Genomic DNA, 20,437 nt, shown 5'->3' on the forward strand with positions numbered 1-20,437 from the left:
GCGTTTTAATTGGTTACAACTTACAGATATAATCCAACAACGATATTATGATTTTTTTTTTTTTTCGGCAAATTAAAATATATTGATATCAAAAAAATGTTTACAAGGTACAAAAACATCTCAAAACAAACGTTTACGCAAATATAGGAAATTATTACAGTTTCCACGAAGGAGTGGAGAGTAACCATGTTATGTCCCTCTTTCACGTACTTTTTATTGGCTATTAGCTTGCTGCTGAAACTCCAAAATACCTTTGACATTATTTTGAAAGGTAAATGTAGATTCAAAGTTGTATGAGATATATCTGGATATTGTAAGGACTAAAGACCAAAATGATATCGTTTTGTCTCAAGGCTCAAACTGTGCAATGCCCAACAACACAAAGCCTTCTCATCATATGCCCAAAGCTGTGCAATGGCTATCTACAAAAGACAAAAAGAAGATAATTGCAGAGAACGACAAGTCTTCAAGTTGTACAACAATGACACTGAAAAATAGGTTTGAAGCGCGTGGATTAGACGATGAAGATTGTGCCACGTGAAGGTCATCAATCTCACAACTGGTCTATTCAAGGACAATCTAGAATCTAGGTCAAGAATATGGTCTCACTATAAAAGAGAACAATCTTGTAATCACAGCTCTTTAAGCATCAATAATAAAGAAACAAACTTTCTATATTTTGCTTCTTTCTTCATTGTATCAGAGCCATGGATGGAACCATGGAGCCCTATGTTTCTCCTTCATTACACATCTCAAACTGTGTCACCATCAAGCTCACTGAGCAAAACTACATAATCTGGAAGTCACAGTTTGAATCTTTCTTGCGAACACAAGCTTTACTCGGATTTGTTAATGGAGCTGTCAAACCGCCACTAGAAGTAATTCCCATCCGCAACAACAACAATGGCAACACCGAAGAAGTTCTTAACCCAGACTTTGAAAGCTGGTCCAGATCTGATCAAGTTGTCAAAGCATGGTTGCTTGGATCTATGAGCGAGAATGTCCTGAGGCTGGTAGTTGGCTGCTCCACTGCACAAGAGGTATGGAACACTCTGGTTTCTCACTCCAATCGCACATCTTCGTCTCACTTCAAGAAAATAGTTATATTACAACATTGAAAATTGTTGCAATTGTTATAACAAGAGGTTTAGGGAATTGCTCTCTTGTATATTCCTCTGTTGTATAGGATACAACATATATATATGATACAATATTAGGGTTTAGGGTTTATACTAATGGGCCGATAATGGGCATCCATACAACAATATAATCATTCATAACACTCCCCCTTGGATGACCATTATAAAAAATGTAGTCCCAAATGCGCATATGAAATGCTGCCTCGTTAAAAACTTTACCCGGAAAACCCAGTGGGAAAAACCATGGTTAAGGGGAAAAGAGTGCAGCGCGCTTTTACTCCCCCTCATGAGTACATCACTTGAAATCTTCGAGATGACTGATCCAATATGATGAAGTAGCTTCTTAAAAGTAGTGGTTGGAAACGCCTTGGTAAATGGTTCGCCAAATCTTCACTTGAACAAATTTGTAGTAAACGTGTATCGCCATTCTTCTATTGGTCATGGGTCTCGCAAGTGACTCATCTTTATCATTATCTTTGTTTCTCACAATCTCATCAATGTATTTCAAAGACTTTGAAGATGATAGTCTTTCACCATTGGAATCATAATATTCCTTTTCAAGTGTTTATCTTTTGCGTGTTCTTTTGTTGTCTCGTTAAAAACCTTTCATGGAAAAACCCAATGGGATAAAAACCATGATAAGGGAAAAAGAGTACAACTACGCTTATGATCATATATCTCCCCCTGAAAGCATCATCTTCATGTTATGTATTATGATCAACTTTCTGAACTGTTATAAACAACGCTTTCAGGTACAAACTCATATGATCATCATATATTCTCCTGGGTCATTGAACTTCAAGTCATTTGAACCCCTTTCATCTAGAAGTTCTATTTGAACTTTAAGCCCAAATCTTCTTTTATATACAATCTTCCAAACAATCATCTTATACATATTCGCACTTGTTCTTGTACCTTTCTTTTAACAAGAACCACTTGTAAGTGCTGAAGAGACAAGAGACATATAATTTTTCTTTTAACGAGGTTCAGCAAAGGCCTACGTCCTCAAACTTTCTTAAAAATACTTCTTGAACACAATTATAATCAGTGTTCAATCTCGTATTTACACAACCCTAAGATATTCACTTATCTTGTTACTGATTTATTTTCAACGCACTATGAGATCCCAAAGATCAACAATAATGATCTCAACCCATGATTCTCTCATAGAGATAAACATTCACCATTTTCTCCTCAAATGTGTCAAAAGTCTACAAAACTTTTTTCTCGAGAACTATAAAATATTGCTTATAGCAGTATGATCACTTTAAAAGACAGTTTGAACTTAGACTGAATCAAGTCTTACTCTTATTTTCAAACTCATAAGGGGTATAAATTGGTTGCTTCCACCAAATGAGAGTACATCTCTCATAAGTATTTTCTGAGAATCATTGTACTACTACACGTACTTAATTTCTCATAAAATCCACTTATGTTCCACTCATTTTACACTTTCAAGTGTAAGGACTACAAGTCCAAATATTATCTCTTTAAGAGATTGAACTATCTCAAATAGTTACTTCTTTAAATGATTAACCAATCATTCTTTGTGTACACTTTTCAATAAAGCTTTCTATTAACCACAATTCATGATCCTCGATTTTATCCATAACATAATCAACTGCAACACTGCATGCAAACATATTACGACGTCGATTTGCTTATTGGTTCCTTTTTATTCTAGACATGACTCAACTTGTTGAGATTTCCTTTCATTATGATTCTCAGGTACCTGAATCTCTTTCTTGCTCATGTCTATATCTCTTCTAGAGATTTTTCATAACTCTTTGCTTTCTTGGTGCCATATTAATTTATGTTCATTTTCTTTTTCGAGGATGCTTACATTTGAAACCATAAGTCTACCACACTTCTTGTGATCTTTAGACTTACTAGCAGTTGATCTGATCCTTCTAGGACATTAATTTCAATTTGAGCACAGCTGGTATATGTGACTTTGTCACTCAAAGTCAGAAAATGGCTCTTGTATGCTTTTAGCATCTTTGCAAACTTTGCCAATAAATTATCTTTTTAATTTCTTGCGCACATTTCTTAGTACGAGGATCAAAATAATTTCTTACAATATATTTCTTTACCAGTGTTTATTTTCTCCCCCTCATGTTGGAAAGACTGACTCACTGAACCAACAACAGTCTCTGCATCTCGAGATATTCAATTATCAAGAGAGATCTATATCCAACATATTTCCAACATTCTTTCAAATCCCATCTTATATCGCTGTGGTGGAGCAACCAACATGCATAACACATTTAGATGGAATATATCTGGTTTCTGACCCAAACCAACTATAGTGGGGAGTACTCATGATTGTTCGTTGGCATGATGCGAATTACTTGACATATAGAGTCATTTATGTCAATTATTTGGCATGGTTTCACCACCATTGCCAATTAACCAAATACTCTCACAAACTCCATGTTGCAAGTTAATAACAAACATATATAATGGATGATCAGTCCACAATATCGCTTTGTATACGCACCAGAAAATTGACATTATCCAAATTCATGGGGTCGGTGAAAGCCATATAATCGGCTTGCTTTGTAAAGCAGCACACATAAAAAATCACTAGGAAATCTCTAAGGTTCTCTAATGAATCTTTTCAGAAATTTCTGATTTTTCTTTCGCATCATTACTGAACCGGAATGACTTAACCGGTCATGCCAAACAGTGAGATTTTCACAAAGCATTTTATCCTCTAGATAATGCATTTAATCTCTCAATACTTTTATTGTCTTGGGTAATAATACTTATGATTTCAAAATATTTTCTTCACTTTTTGTCCCAACATGATTACTTTTCAAATCCTCAAGATTTGCTCTTTCATATAAGTGATTAAACTCATTTTGGGTGTGAACATAATATTATATTTGTTTCATCACCTTTGTATGTGGGATTCATGAATTCTCCCCCTCGAGATGATGACACTTCATGTCTATCAATCTCGATTTGAATCCCACTCTGTAATCAATAACATTCTCAAATTTGGGCTATGTATTATATATCTTAGACACTTTTGACTTTGAGACTAATAGGGAGACTATAACACATTAATATCAAATGTGTTTCCAAAGACAATAGTATATATACTCTTCAAGAGCTTTCAATACTTTCTCTACTACTTCTTAATAATGTAGTGAGTAGTGGAAACCACTTATAGCATAAAGTCATATTCACTTCAAAGAATAGACCAGCCCAATAGGATGTGATTCACATCAACATCTCATAATTTTAATCATTCACAAATAACAAGATTATAAATTTTAAAAATATATTTTTCATTATATTGTGTCTACATGACAACAATATTTTATGGCAAATAGAATATATATTCTCTTCTATATTTCCAACAATGATATTATCTTCTATTATAATCTTGGTTATAATTGGAATTAATTCGTTTGTATATATCTCTTATAGACTTTTAGTCATTTACAATCTTTAGATTATTCTAAAGAATTAGTGAATTTTTATGGTCATATACTTGGACTTAAACCTTCTCATAGAAGTGATGCCAAGAAAATATAATCAATAATCATTATTTAGTAATTTGTTACTAAATTTTCAATGTATTCACCAAACAAGGTTGGAGACATGGTTTAAAATATTTATCATTATAAAATATCTAATTTTGATTAGATTTAGATTTGTGATTACTAAAGTAAATCACAAAACATTATAAACAATCATATACATGAATGTTAAATATTAAGCATCATATCTTTATATATATGTATATATATATATATATATATCTAATATTAAGAACTTGAAAAATATAAGAACACCTTTCTTATTAGATTTAGAAAACTCTCTCAAAAACTAAATCTATCTTTCTCTCAAGTCTTATGGAACACCTCTCCATAGACTCTTATATTTATAGGTTTACACTTTTCCTAAACCTATTAGAATTACCATTACACAACTTAATGATAATAGGAATTTTTCCTTTTCCTAATCTATCTCTTTTGGCAACTTCCTAGGAGATAGCTTCTTCCTCAAGTTGGAATTATCCAACATTCTCCCCCTTAATTCCAACTTGAACTCCGGGTGCTTCAATCTCTTGTACTCCGATTAGACTCCTTTCCAATTATGTTGACAAATGAACCATCACCAAACTTAACCTTCCCTGTGATATTCATATCTAAACTAGAGAAGAATTCTTTGTTTCCCTTCACGTGGTTACTAGCACCGTTGTCAAGATACCATACACTTTCATTGTTGGTATCATAATTCTTGGGAAACACCTTATCCTCATTCAAGAACACCACCTCATGAACGTAAAGTGCATCAGCTTCATGAGTTTCATTAAGATTTGTCTCTTGATGTGCAACTTCTTTCGCAGGACATGAAGATGAGTAATGACCCGGTTTATCACATCTCCAACAAATTATTTTAGATAGATCCTTCTTCTGGTTTTGATTCTGCTGGTTTTGTACTTGATCTGGATTGTCTCCTCCACTACCCTGGCCATTGAAACTTCCTCGTCCCCTGCCTCTGCCAGAGCTATCTCCATTGTAGTTACCACGACCAAAAACACCTTGACCATATCCACCACGACCATATCCTCCTAGACTACTTCCTCTTCTTCCATAACCTCCTCTGTTATAGCCTCCTCTGTTTCCTTGATAACCACTGTAGCTTCCTTGATTGCTTGAATTTGAGAACATAAGTTTTTCTTGGTCTTCACTCCGGGTCTCCTCCCCTACACGCTCTTCATAAGCTTTTATACGATCAACTATGTCTCCAAATTCAATTGTCTTTAAATCTAAGACTTGTTCCAACGATGCAACGATATGAATATATTTGTGTCTTGGAAGTCCTGTTAAGAACTTCTTTACCAATTTTGATTCTTCAATAATTTCTCCTAAAGCAGCTGACTGCGATGCTAGACCTGAGATCTTGCCAGTAAAGTCATCAACAAAGTCGGTATCCTTCATCGTTACTCGATCAAGATCTGCAAGTAAAGTCTGAAGCCTCGCTTCCTTTACACGTTCTGCACCTTGATGGCGTGCTCTTATGGCTTCCCATAGAGTTTTAGCCGAGCCTTGATCTCCAACTTGTAGGATAAGTGATTTGGGGATGGATTGAAACAGAAGAGCAGTCGCCACATCGTTCTTCTTTTGATCGGTGGATCCAGGATCAATAGTATCCCACACCTCGCTAACTCGAAGTGTGATTCTCATGCGCATCGACCAAACAGTATAGTTTGTCGATGTTAACATCAAACATTGGATGGACGGTGATCCAAGGTCCTTGGTTCTCGACAATGGATTTGGTTCGTCCCCCATACTTAGTTATGGACAGCTTCTTCTCCACAACTTTTGATCGGAGCTACAACCTTAACTCTGATACCAAATCTAATATTAAGAACTTGAAAAATATAAGATTACCAATCTTATTAGATTTAGAAAACTCTCTCAAAAACTAAATCTCTCTTTCTCTCAAGTCTTATGGAACACCTCTCCATAGACTCTTATATTTATAGGTTTACACTTTTCCTAAACCTATTAGAATTACCATTACACAACTTAATGATAATAGGAACTTTTCATTTTCCTAATCTATCTCTTTTGGCAACTTCCTAGGAGATAGTGTCTTCCTCAAGTTGGAATTATCCAACAATATATATATATATATTCACCGTTTACTAGTTTGAAACTATTATGTCATTAAACTGGATTTTTCATTAATCAATTAACTTCCATAGAAGGTCATTAAACTGGATTTGCTAATCGATGGAAGTATGGAAGTAGTACTTAGCTCGATAAAGATGTGACAGAGACACTATCTGTGAATCAGTATTTGCTTAGTCCTTCAACTCATGTTGCAACAGAAAAACTTTAGCTCGATATGAGTGGGCGGCGTATTATTTACTCCATCCTTTGCATGAACTCCTTCCTTATATTAAAGCATGGGTCTATAACAAAGAAACATAAGTCAACGTGGAAGCATGAAAGAAACATTAAACTTCATAACCTAAATCATCGGTTTACGAATTTACTAAACCAATTCAAACCAATGATTCTCTAATTGACAATAACGCATCATAAGGTAGGCGTTGAAACATGAAATTAAACAAACAATAATGTATAGATCTTGATAATAAAACAACTGAGCACTAATGACTAAATCATCAATCGATTTACATAATATATGTTACAATTTTACCATGAATATATTGATAACTGTAAGTAATATGATGAATAATAGCACTTAGCTCGATTGTGTGTTTCGGAGATGGGGACGCAGGCACCGAACTATGACATGTCGGCTAAGGATTTGGGTGGAAAAATTCCATAGCATACGACCAAATTGTTTCCTATCATATAGTACATTCATTAGACATCAAACACCAATATATACGTTAATAAATAATTGATGTTTATTTATATTATATATGAACAACCAGATAATTATTACTATCAAAATTTAGGATCACCGATTAACTAATTAAACCCACTCGAAAGCAATGATGGACCAAATAAAACAATAAAATTTATAAAGCAATAACCATATCATACGTACGTGTGTATGATTCGGTAAAACCATAACCAATAAAATATTAAATGCTAACAAACAGATCTCCTTGTCAAGCTATAATTAAACACACGTCTCTAATGATTCAAGCATGAAATTTATATTTCCTTACACATAATTAAGCGTTAGAAAGTAACTATGAAGCATGAGGCAAAACTTATTTATGAGATGAATTTAAACATGTCCGACAAACAATATGATATTAACCGAATGATTATAAAATCATGAGTTACTTATCGTTGATAACTTGATCGGAGGTGGGAGAGATTGTCGGAAAAGATAGATGACATCGGCTAGAGATTTTGAAAAAAATTTTGTTTAGCTCCGGCGGTTAGGGTTTCGTGCTGATAACGTGTTATGATAAGAGGTTTAGGGAATTGTTCTCTTGTATATTCATCTGTTGTATAGGATACAACATATATATATGATACAATATTAGGGTTTAGGATTTATACTAATAAGCCGATAATGGGCATCCATACAACAATATAATCATTCATAACAACAATAATTTAATATATTATTGCAAATCATGATACTGCAACAAAACTGAGACACATTTTGTTTGTTGCTGTTTCAAATTTGCATTTGTTGCACATATGTTGCAAAGTTTACAATGAACTAACTTCTTGCTATATATGTCGTACTAATACAACTTAGTATCGTAGTAAATTTATCGCATAATTGTAACACACGTTTGCAACTCTAAATGGTTGCAACTTATTGCCACATAAAACGTGTAACAAATAACATTACAATTTTCCAACAAATTAATTTATTGCTATATGTGTTGTAATATTGTAACGTTATTTATGTAGCAAATTAGTGGTGTAATTACAACGTTTCAGTGCAACTATAAATCATCGTAAATAAAAACTACGAAAAATATCTTATTTCTAATAAAATGAGTTATGCATTTTACTTTAATCATGAAGATATATATTTTACTTTGGAAAAAAAAAATATTAAATTAATAGCTAATTTGCTGAACAAATGAAATAGCAAATTACTGCAATTAAAATTAATGTTGTAAAATGATGTGAAATAGTTTTTCTAAAATATTTTTATTTCTTCTTATCACAGATGAGGTGTTCTTGATGGGTAAAAACACCTTAATCGGCCGCAATTCCTCCTTGAGCTTAGCCTTCATTTTCCACAAGACTCATCTAAATATATTTGTTAAAAGTAACAAAGTCAGTATATAATAATACAACAAAACTTATACCAATTACGACAAAACTCAATACTAATCAGAAGTCAGAACCAATAATAAAATTGCGGGTTAATGGAGAACTGTGTTTACCTTTGGAGAAGAAATGTTGCTTGCTAACGTGTTGTATTGATAGTTAAGCACCTTCTTAAGCTATATATAAGCAAGATAAAATAAAATCGTATCTTTGATATTGAACTAGTAGATTAGGCCAAATCTGTTAAAGTATTATTCAAAAAAAAAATAATAAAAAAATAATAACAAGACGAACCGAAGAGGCCGCAACATTACTTTTATATTCCACGCACAACGTAAATTTGAATTTGTATAGTTATCCAAATTATTAAGATAGGTGTGTAACGGTTGTGGGTGAGTAATGAGGACAAATATTAATCATATTGATTATACTTTTTTTTTTGGTAATGAAATATTGATTATACTTTATATGTATATAATTTATATATATTAGTTTAAAGAAAAGGGAATATGATTATATATACATATACGTATATGATTATAATGTTTGAGATGTTAAAGAAAATGGCATATTCGGGTGACTAACGTGGACCACTAAAGATGATTAATTGATTATACATATACAATATATGGTTATAGTGTTTGAGATGTCATAAATTTATATTGCTTTTAGATACTAGTATGTTGTAATTCAAATATACAGTGATAAAATCATGACAACTATATTAGTCATAACATTAGTTTAGTGAGGGAAATATAAACTCTAGTTAAAAACTTATTTTAAAATAAAATAAATTGATTACAGGTTTAACTTTTATTAATTATCCTTCAAAACTTAAAATGATTTCATTGTTTAGAAAGCAGATCCTTTATATATTAAAGGAGAATCATTCTCACAAAAAATGCTGATTTGTCGCATTCATATAGCACTTGACATTATTTCTTTTATTTGTCATCAGCTTTTAATAATATTTACATTTATCCTTCTAACTTAATTAAATCTTATATTCTCTTTCTAACTTAATTATATTTTCATAAAAAATTTAAAATGAATTTTAAGTACTCTTTGTTCATATGATATAATAATATAGATTGATATTATAATAATTCTCACGGGTTAAATTTTAATTATTATACAAATTTTTTTATAAATATATACTACACAATCGAATTTTAGATTTTTCAATTACCGATAAATATAATAGATTTAATAAATAAAAATTACAGTAAAAACATTTAATAATTATTTTATACGGAATTATGTGCGGGTTGTTATCTAGTAAGTGTTTAAACACTTATAATTAAAATCCATCGTAAGCTTGTTTCAAGTCTATCCATTTCATTTCTACCACTTAATACCTGAAACAACATAAATATAAATAAATTTTTTTCTTAGTAACACTTCATGATTTTCCAAGTATAAGCAAAACGAATAATTGATATATTTAGATGTTAGTTTACCTTCTACAGTTGTTATTGAAACTAACAAAAGAGTTAATTGATTTAAGAAGAAGTAACATAGAAGTCCATTCAAAAAAAAATGTAATATATATTTATATACATAATTTTTATAAAATATATATGTTGCGAAAGAGTTATAAATTGTTGTAAATATTGTGGTAAAGATGTCACATATTTTGTCACATGTATATACTAAAATATTCTTGCAAAATAATCACAACTCATAATCGTGGAATATTTACTAATTTGTAACGGAAAAACGACATTTTCGGATGTCACAATAATATTGCTAATTTGTAACGGAAAAACGACACAAAAACTTTTGTTGTTATTTTGTAATAAAATTGTAATGAAATTGTGACGTGCATTCATCATTGTAAAAATATAGCAAAATTTGTTGTAAAATCTTAACGAATACAATTCTTGCAAAAATATTGTTGCAATAGCACTATTTTCTTGTAGTGTCTAGGTTGTTTGAGTTACAAAGGCGTCTCCAGAATGCTGAAAAGTTAGAAAAGAACATGTATGATTATCTTAGAGGAATTAAAGACATTTGTGATCAACTTGCTTCTATTGGAGATCATGTTAGTGAAAAGATGAAAACTTTTGCTGCTTTAAGAGGTTTAGGTCGTGAATATGAACCAATAATCACAGTCATCGAGGATTCTATGGATAGAAAGCCTGAACCTAGCTATGAGAATGTGATATCTCGACTTATTGGTTATGATGATAGACTCCAAGGCTACTCTATCTCAACTGAGGTTAATCCGCACCTAGCTTTTAACACCACAAGATCACCAAGCTATCAACACCGAGGTCGTGGTAACAGAGGCAGAGGAAGGGGAGGATACTCAACCAGAGGCCGAGGTTTTCATCAACAGTTCACCTCGTCGAGATCATCTCCATCAGTTGCTCACACAAATGAGAAACTTGTCTGCCAAATCTGCAACAAACGAGGTCATAATGCCTTTGAATGTTGGTATCGGTTCGATAAGGAGTATCAGCAATCTGCTCGCCCTGCAATCAATGCTGCTGCGTTCTCTGCTCTTCACATCACCGATGTCACTAAGGACAACAACTGGTATCCAGACTCCGCTGCAACTGCACACATCACCAGCTCCACCCAACGTCTACAAAAGGCTCAACCCTATCACGGCACTGATATGGTAATGGCAAGTGATGGGAACTTTCTTCCCATCACACATGTAGGGTCTGCAAATCTTCCTTCCACATCAGGTAATATCCCTCTCAAAGATGTGCTAGTCTGCCCTGAAATAGCTAAGTCCTTGTTATCAGTTTCAAAATTGACTAAAGATTATCCTTGTAAAGTGTCTTTTGATTCTTACGATGTTGTTATAAAGGACAAAGCAACACGCAAAGTTCTGACAAAGGGAAGGGAAACTGATGGTCTGTACAAATTGGATGACTCAAAGCATAAGATGTTCTACTCCACAAGGCAAGTCAAGACGAGTGATGAGGTTTGGCATCAAAGGTTGGGGCATCCAAATCAGCAGGTCCTTCAGCTTTTGTCTACAAATAAGGCAATCCAAATCAATAAAAGTACCAAGAAGGTGTGTGAGTCATGTCAGCTTGGCAAGAGTTCAAGGTTGCCATTGATTTCTTCTACTTTTATTGCTTCAAGACCCTTAGAGAGAGTGCATTGTGATCTCTGGGGTCCTTCTCCTGTATCTTTTGTTCAAGGATTCAGATTTTATGCAGTGTTCATTGATAACTACTCAAGATATTGTTGGCTTTATCCTCTAAAAAGAAAATCTGATTTCCACTCAATCTTCATCAAGTATCAGCTACTTGTTGAAAATCTTCTACAAACAAAAATAGGAACCTTTCAATCAGATGGTGGTGGAGAATTCATGAGTCAGAAATTTCTTACCCAGTTGGAGAACTCTGGTATGCAACATTTTGTCTCTTGTCCTCATACTCCTCAGCAGAATGGCATGGCAGAGAGAAAGCACAGACAATTAACGGAAATGGCTCTTACTCTACTATTTCAGAGTGCCACTCCACAGAGCTTTTGGGTAGAAGCTTTCTTTACATCAAATTTTCTAAGCAATCTCTTGCCTACCAGTGCTCTTAAAGGTAACAAAAGTCCGTATGAAGCTTTATTCTCAAAACCACCAAAAAATATTCAGCCCTACGAACCTTCGGTTGTGCTTGCTTCCCAACTCTAAGGTCATATGCTCACAATAAGTTTGATACACGATCACTCAAGTGCGTTTTTCTTGGATACACTGAAAAATATAAAGGTTACAGTTGCTTCTATCCCCCAACTGGACGTGTGTATATTAGCCGCCATGTTATTTTTGATGAAGCAAGTTTTCCTTTTGCAAACACATATCTTTATCTTCAAAAATCCTCACCTACACCACTATATGGAGCCTGGATCAAACAACTTTCAGATGTCTCAGTACCTTGTGCTCATATTGAAGAATCTCAGACAGCTCCTGCAACACCAACTGTTTCAGACACAACGATCAACAACAATGCCATTACAAATGACACATCAACACAAAGCATGCCTGACTCCACAAATGAAACTGGTGATGAGAGTTCTGGGTGTACGGCAAGCCTAGATCTTGTTCCTATAGGCAACAACTCTCAATCGCCAGTCTCAAATGTGCAAAGCTCAGCCACCAATGATGATATCTGCACACCTAAAGCTACAAGCGACTCCTCTTCAAATATTTCAACTCATCCAATGACAACACGATCAAAAGCTGGTATTACCAAACAGAACCCTCATTATGCTCTACTTACACACAAGGTCTCATATCCAAAGCCTGAAACGGTAACTGCTGCTCTAAAAGATCCTTACTGGACAACAACAATGAATGAGGAAATGAGTAATTGCAAAGAAGCAAATACATTCTCTTTAGTTCCTCACACACCGGATATGCATGTTTTAGGCTCAAAATGGGTCTTTCGAGTCAAACTCAATGCAGATGACTCTTTAGACAAGTTCAAGGCCAGACTTGTTGTCCAAGGATTCAAACAGGAAGAAGGCATTGATTACCTTGAAACTTATAGCCCAGTAGTTAGAACAGCAACGGTGAGAGCTGTTCTTCATTTTGCAGCAGTTATGAACTGGGAAATTAAACAAATGGATGCTAAAAACGCATTTCTCCATAGAGATCTCAATGAAGTTGTGTACATGAAGCAATCTGCTGGGTTTATCGATAAGGAGCATCCCAATCATGTTTGTCGTCTCCATAAATCTCTCTATGGCCTAAAACAAGCTCCAAGGGCTTGGTTTGACAAATTTAGCAATTTTCTGCTAAACTTTGGCTTTACTTGCAGTATGAGAGATCCATCTCTCTTTGTTTGCTTTAAAGGAACCGACATCATTATGTTGCTACTATACGTTGATGATATGGCTATTACAGGAAACTCTTCCAAGCTCCTCTCCACTCTTCTTGATGAACTCAACAAGCAATTCAAAATGAAGGATCTTGGCAAGATTCACTATTTCCTCGGAATTCAGATCCAATACCATGAAAATGGTCTGTGTCTTTCTCAGCAGAAGTATGTTAAGGACCTTTTGGTTGCTGCTTCTATGTCCTCATGTAATCCTGTTGCCATACCACTTCCTCAACAACTGAACAAAGTGTCAAAACAGAATGCTCTGTTTGAAAATCCTAAATACTTCAGAAACTTGGCAGGTTGACTACAGTATCTAACCTTAATAAGACCAGACCTGCAATTCTCTGTCAACTATGTATGCCAGAAGATGCATGAACCTTCATTCTCCGATTTCAACCTACTCAAACGGATTCTAAGGTACATAAAGAGCACAACTACAATGGGAGTCTCATTTGCTCGACACACCGACTCTAAGCTTCGCGTGTATAGTGACAGTGACTACTCCGGATGTCCGTCAACTAGCAGGTCCACTGGTGGCTTCTGTACTTTCCTTGGCCGAAACATGATTTCTTGGTCTTTAAAGAAACAACAAACAGTGTCAAAAATCTCCTTTGAAGCTGAATATAGAGCCATGTCAGAAGCTGCCTCTGAAATCACTTGGATCGTTAATCTTCTTCATGACATAGGTGTCTCCCTGCCTGCTACACCGGAACTCTACTGTGACAATCTCTCTGCAGTTTACCTTACTGCAAATCCAAGTTTCCATGCGAGAACCAAACATTTGGCGACGCATTACCATTATGTTCATGAGCAAGTCGCCTTCGGTAATCTGATCGTTAACCACATTCCCGCTGAGTTTCAACTTGTAGACATTTTTACTAAATCTCTTCCCCAGAAACCTTTTGAGTATCTCAGGCTCAAACTTGGCGTTGGTGTGCCACCTACTCCAAGTTTGCGGGGGAGTGTAAGGAATAACGACCAAAACGATACTGTTTTGTCTCAAAGCTCAAACTGTGCAAAGCACAACAACACAAAGCCTTCTCATCATATGCCCAAAGCTGTGCAATGGCTACCTGCAAAAAACAAAAAAGAAGATAATTGCAGAGAACGACATGTCCTCAAGTTGTACGGCAATGACACTGAAAAATAGGTTTGAAGCGCTTGGATTAGATGATGAAGATTGTGCCACGTGAAGGTCATCAATCTCACAGCTGGTCTATTCAAGGACAATCTAGAATCTAGGTCAAGAATATGGTCTCACTATAAAAGAGAACAATCTTGTAATCACAACTCTTTAAGCATCAATAATAAAGAAACAAACTTTCTATATTTTGCTTCTTTCTTCAGATATTGTATCTTTCTTGAAATCACTATATTTGATGTTTCCGGCAAGATTTCATTGTGTTCCTTTGGGAGATTCTTTGGTCCTCTTATCCATCTATATCTCTCACATGTCTCAATGAAGTAAACATTGTAATTTTGCTATAGACTATTCCTTTGGATCGTTGAGAGAAAAAGACTACCAGTTTTGGTGATGAGATTTGCCCCGAATCTTACCTTTTCACCTTCTCTTCCGAACAGAGCCTCCACATCTCTAGAAGTTGTTGGAACCTTCGACAGAGCACTGCGATCTCCTAGACTCCTCGGGTAGAGAACGTCACTACCATGAGCGAGAATCGTAGGCTTCTTCGGGAATTGATGGCCTCCGTCGGAGATCCTCGCCGAGAAGAGTGTAACACATCTTTTATTGAAGCGATTAAGCCGCAGTTGATTACCATCATCTTCAAAACCAATATCGGATACTCCTGGATTCCAAATCTAGGTTTGATATCCTTAACACGATTTGGATGGATTGTTGTCTGAAGGAATGAAGCATCGATGGTAGAAACGAACAGTTTCAGACTTGAAACTATGGAAACCGCCTGGCTGGATCCATGACGGAGAGACGCCGACAACACTCCGATTCTCTTGTCGGATCATAGTCGGAAAGGAAAACTCTCGGAGAGAGAGAAAATAGATGAAACACAGAATCACAATCTTCAACCAAATAGCCATTAACTCTATTTGTCGATGTTATTTGAAACCAGAACTGTACAAAACAATAGTTCAGAGAAAATAAACAACAGGAAAGAAGGCCGACCGACGCCAGAGAAGCCGGCTCCGGCCGGAAACGATGAGGACGAAGAGGTTTTGCTAGGAACGATGGTTGTACGCAATTGTCTAAAGCGAGAGAGAAAAAACGGTTTTTTCTTTTTTATGATTCTCTAGCGATATTATGATTTTTTTATTTTTTATTTTATAATAACGATTATGAATGTTTGGTTTTGAATTTTGATAATAGCCAAAAGTAAGGGCCAATATTAGTTGGTTTACAATTTCGTGGAGGACAAAATTATGTTGTTTTTTAGTTTTTTTAGGGGAAATCTAGTATTTTATTTGAGGTGATAATATTAAATCATATGCATTATATTAACATGGAGCATGAAAATATCATTTTTTCTCCTTTTTGAATAAAAATGAAAGTTCTTACAAAGTTTTGAGTTTACCATATAATCTCATTTTCTCCTAATTTCAGTTCAGCCTATGAATATTAGGCTGTACATTTACATTTGGATTAAAAAGACTACATTTGGTTACCTACTTACCTTTGTGCTCATCATCAATCAAGATCCCATCGATAAAAAAAATATATATATATCTCATCGATAAAGATAAATACTTCCCTTGATCTTATCTGTTTAGTTTTGTGAACAAGTTTTTTTATCAATCACAATGCATTAATCTTCAAATAAATTAATAAATAATAATAGCCTAGAAAAAAAAACAAAACAAAATTGACAAGAATTTAATCTAGTTAAAGTTACATGTTACATTGATAAACTTGAATATGGATGTGTGAAATCAAATATAGTTTTCATGTTATCAAACATTGAAGGCTGATTGAAGCTTTCTAACCAATTTCTACAACGCATAGAGAAATCTCCAAAAATGGAGAGAAGGTAAGTTGTTGATCTACCTACATTGATATTTGATAATCCAGTTTTATTTTTTTTGAATAGTTTATAATGACATATTTTGGGGGAAAAATGGCTTTTTAATACCCTTACAAATGGTATATGTTAAATTTATACATTATATATGATCTTGTGCCAAATCATACCCTCACTTAACAAAAATTTAAATTTACAATTTAAAGTTTTGTTTTTGTACTAAACCATACATTGACAGTAGCTGTATTAAAATCGCCGTGAAAAAATGATGACATAGATGTCACAATTTAGACCACATCGTGTTAATGCAAAACTTAGGGTCCGAATGATAATTGCGGATTTAGTAGTGCGGGACAAAAAAATTGATAGTGCGGTACGGTTCAACTGCGGTACATGCGGAACAAATATATTTGCGGGACAAGTGCGGTTACTCCAAAATAAGCGGTACAAGATAATGTTTGATTGGTAAAAAACAATTTGTAGTACAGATTTCATATTATTATATTAATAATGAGTATAATTAGATATATATTTTTATTAATAAATAAAGTTTTAATTTGTGAAATTTAAATACCATAATTTATTTAAAATTAAATACCGATTGGTAAAAAAAATATTGCGGTTCACAATTAAAATTTTGAATGGTAAAACAATAACAACCGATGCAGATTACCATTAATAAAAATGTTAGAAAATATATTAATAATTAGTTTAGATATAAAATTTGTTTATATGAAGAAACATTTTCATACAATTCTGAACTTTAGATACCTAACTTACTATGAAAAATACATATGGCTAAATGAATTAAAATACAATCATAAAAACTTAAAACAAAATAATTTAATATCAAAATATATGGTGAAACCTAGTGTTAAGTTGTTGTAAAGGTCTTATTGTAAAACCAAGAAATACTTATATGTTATAGGTTTAATGATTTAATCTATATATAGAAAATGCTGGTAAATTAAACAAATATATATATATATAAAATATACAGTGGGTATAGGCGTATTTGCACAAAACAGCTGGATATTAGAGTGTTGTTATGTGAACTAGGCCTGGGCATTTGGGTGTTCGGGTCGGGCTCAGGTTCGGGTAATTTGGGGTCGGGTTTTTCGGGTTTACTAATATAGGATCCGAACAGGTGTTCATATAATTTTGGGTCGGGGTCAGGTTCGGTTCCTATCGGGTTCGGGTTATTTGGGTATTGACTTTAAGAAACCTGTAATGTATCCAAAGTACCCACAAAAACCTGAAATGTACCCACAAAACCCAAAAAAAACCTGAAATATAACTGTACAAATAGTTGTATAATCTAACAAATTCAATAAGAAACAATGAACTCTTAAACAAATGAAACTGAGATACCATGTCTCGCAAAATAATTTAAACCACATACCATGTCTAAGCATCCCAACAAAGAAAAGCATGACTTAAAATCTTAAACAAATGAAACTGATAATGATAAACTGATAATACTTGTCTAGTATCAATGTGAATCAAACAAATACAAATTTGACCCAAAAAAAAAACAAGTACAAAAATAGTGTCAATTGAAATCACAATATAAATTAATCAATAGAGTTTTAGACATAAACAAATCAATAGATTAAAAAAAAAAGAGGAGAATGAAGCTTACAATTGATCGACTTCTAGTTGCCTATGAACGGAGAACCCAAAGATGAAGCTAACGGCGGACTTAGGTTTTGGGGATCCAGTTTGAGGGTTTTGGTTTATAAAACATGAAAAATTCTTGAAATCAGACAAAATCTGGCAAGTTCGGCATGGTTATGATTTTTTTTTTATGAAATCAAATCATATGTGATAATGTTAGGGATATTGTGTATAATTGTTCTCGGGTAATAAACAGGTATCTTCGGTTCCTTGGGTTCGGTTTGGGTAATACCCGATACTTGTGGTTATTTGAAAATAAAAACCGATTGATTATTTAGGCAGAATCGGTTTGGGTCGGGTTCAGTTATTTCAGGTCGGGGTCAGATTCGAGTATTTTGGGTCGGTTTATTTGCCAGGCCTAATGTGAACTGCGGTCCACTTGTATTATACAGCCTAAAAAGCCGCCAAACTCACTTTTCTCATTTTTTTCTTAAAACCACAATTTGTTTTTACTTTTTTGTTGATCGGTAACAAAAAGCATATTTAACTTTTTTGTCTTTCTAATTCCGCTTTTTAACGTTACCATTCACTATCTTAGAATCGATTATTTTATTGATATGGCATCATTGGAGTATGGACATCAAATTAAAAGCAACATCAAACATGTCGTCTCATTTTTTACTTTATTTTTCACAAAACGTGTCATCTCATTGATTTTCTTTCACAAAACGTGTCGTCTCATTGATTCCAATTTTCCAGAGATAGGAATCTGCCTGAGCTTCATCCGGTTCCTGGATATGGAGAGGCATTTGCAAACTCCGTCCTCTTGCTCGGCCTTACATTGTGTGTGAAGTGAGCTCTGGAACTACTTGTAAGTTCTCGACATATAATTGGACGTCACTTGGGCCTCTGCTGGACATCACGGGTGATGCTGGACCTAGAGTTTCAGGTTTGCCAATAAATTCAGTGGTTGTGGATGCTGTTAGGGTGGATCAGTGGTGGATCGCCCATTCTCGCTCTCGAAACCCCATTGTGCAGTTAATCAAGGCATGCCTTCAGGAAGAAGCTCATGCAGATTCCTATCTCTGGAAAATTGGTGATGATATGCCATCAAATAGTTTTTCAACTTCTGCAACGTGGTCTCACCTTCATCCTCTCGACGTAAAATTGGATTGGTTTGAGGTAGTTTGGTGCAAAGGAATGATGATTTGGTTTAGCACAGAAACAGAACTTTAGGTTGTAAATTTAAACTTTTGTTAGGTGGAGATATGATTTGGCACAAGAGCATAGATCATGTATGAATTTAATATAGGTAGTTAGTGAGGGTATTAAAAAGTCATTTTTCCCATATTTTGGAAGAAATATTGTAAGAAGTTTGCTGCTTTTAGAGTAATCACTTGATCTTTTGCCTTGTGTAAATTTGATTAAATTTATTTTAGGAAAAGTAAATTCCAAGCTAAGATTCTAACAATTTACTTACAAACTCAATGTGTAACTTACAAATTGTATCCCCTATATATTAATAGAGAAGCATTTTGTTGAAAATGCTGATGTGTCGTCGTCAGAGCAATTTTAATTACAATTAAGCATCTCAAGATAAACATATTTACAAAACTAAGTCTTTTGATTTATTAAATGTGCCATTAAAATATATAAGAAAATCTTTATTTCATTATTATGTACATAAATGCGTTATTAGAATATACAAGGTAATGTTTCTTTCTATTAGTTTTTAAAAATAAAAGACTTCATCAACTATTAAAAAATATATATATATAGTTAATAATTTAATTATCATTTTCATAACATATTTAATGATTTAAAAGTAAATCTCATTTCATAAACTATTAAAAACTTATTCATCTATTTAATTTTTTGAAATACAAAACTTATTCTTCGATTTTAAAAAATTTGATGACTATTCAAATACACCCTCAGTTTCACAATAAGTGTCATTTTGACACATTTAACATAAATTAAGAAAATATTAAAATATACATATATGCCCTTATTTAATAAATGTTTAATGGGTTAATTTAGTCATAGATTAAGGGTAAAACTAAAAAAATCTAATGAAAAAGATGCATTGAAAATATAAAATGTGCATT

The 20,437-nt window shown here is 33.7% G+C and overlaps 1 protein-coding gene across 1 annotated transcript; it reads right to left on the bottom strand.

The window, feature by feature from the left end:
* Nucleotides 1-5,212: 5,212 nt before the first annotated feature.
* Nucleotides 5,213-6,448, bottom strand: LOC147946988 (uncharacterized). Its single transcript, XM_087507319.1, has one exon. The coding sequence runs from the start codon at nucleotides 6,446-6,448 to the stop codon at nucleotides 5,213-5,215; it is 1,236 nt and encodes a 411-aa protein (XP_087363445.1).
* Between the last annotated feature and the right edge of the window lie 13,989 nt (nucleotides 6,449-20,437).

The sequence above is a fragment of the Camelina sativa genome, chromosome 3 (genome assembly GCF_030686135.1).
Source record: "Camelina sativa cultivar CO46 ecotype springtype chromosome 3, ASM3068613v1".
NCBI classification, from domain to species: Eukaryota; Viridiplantae; Streptophyta; class Magnoliopsida; order Brassicales; family Brassicaceae; genus Camelina; species Camelina sativa.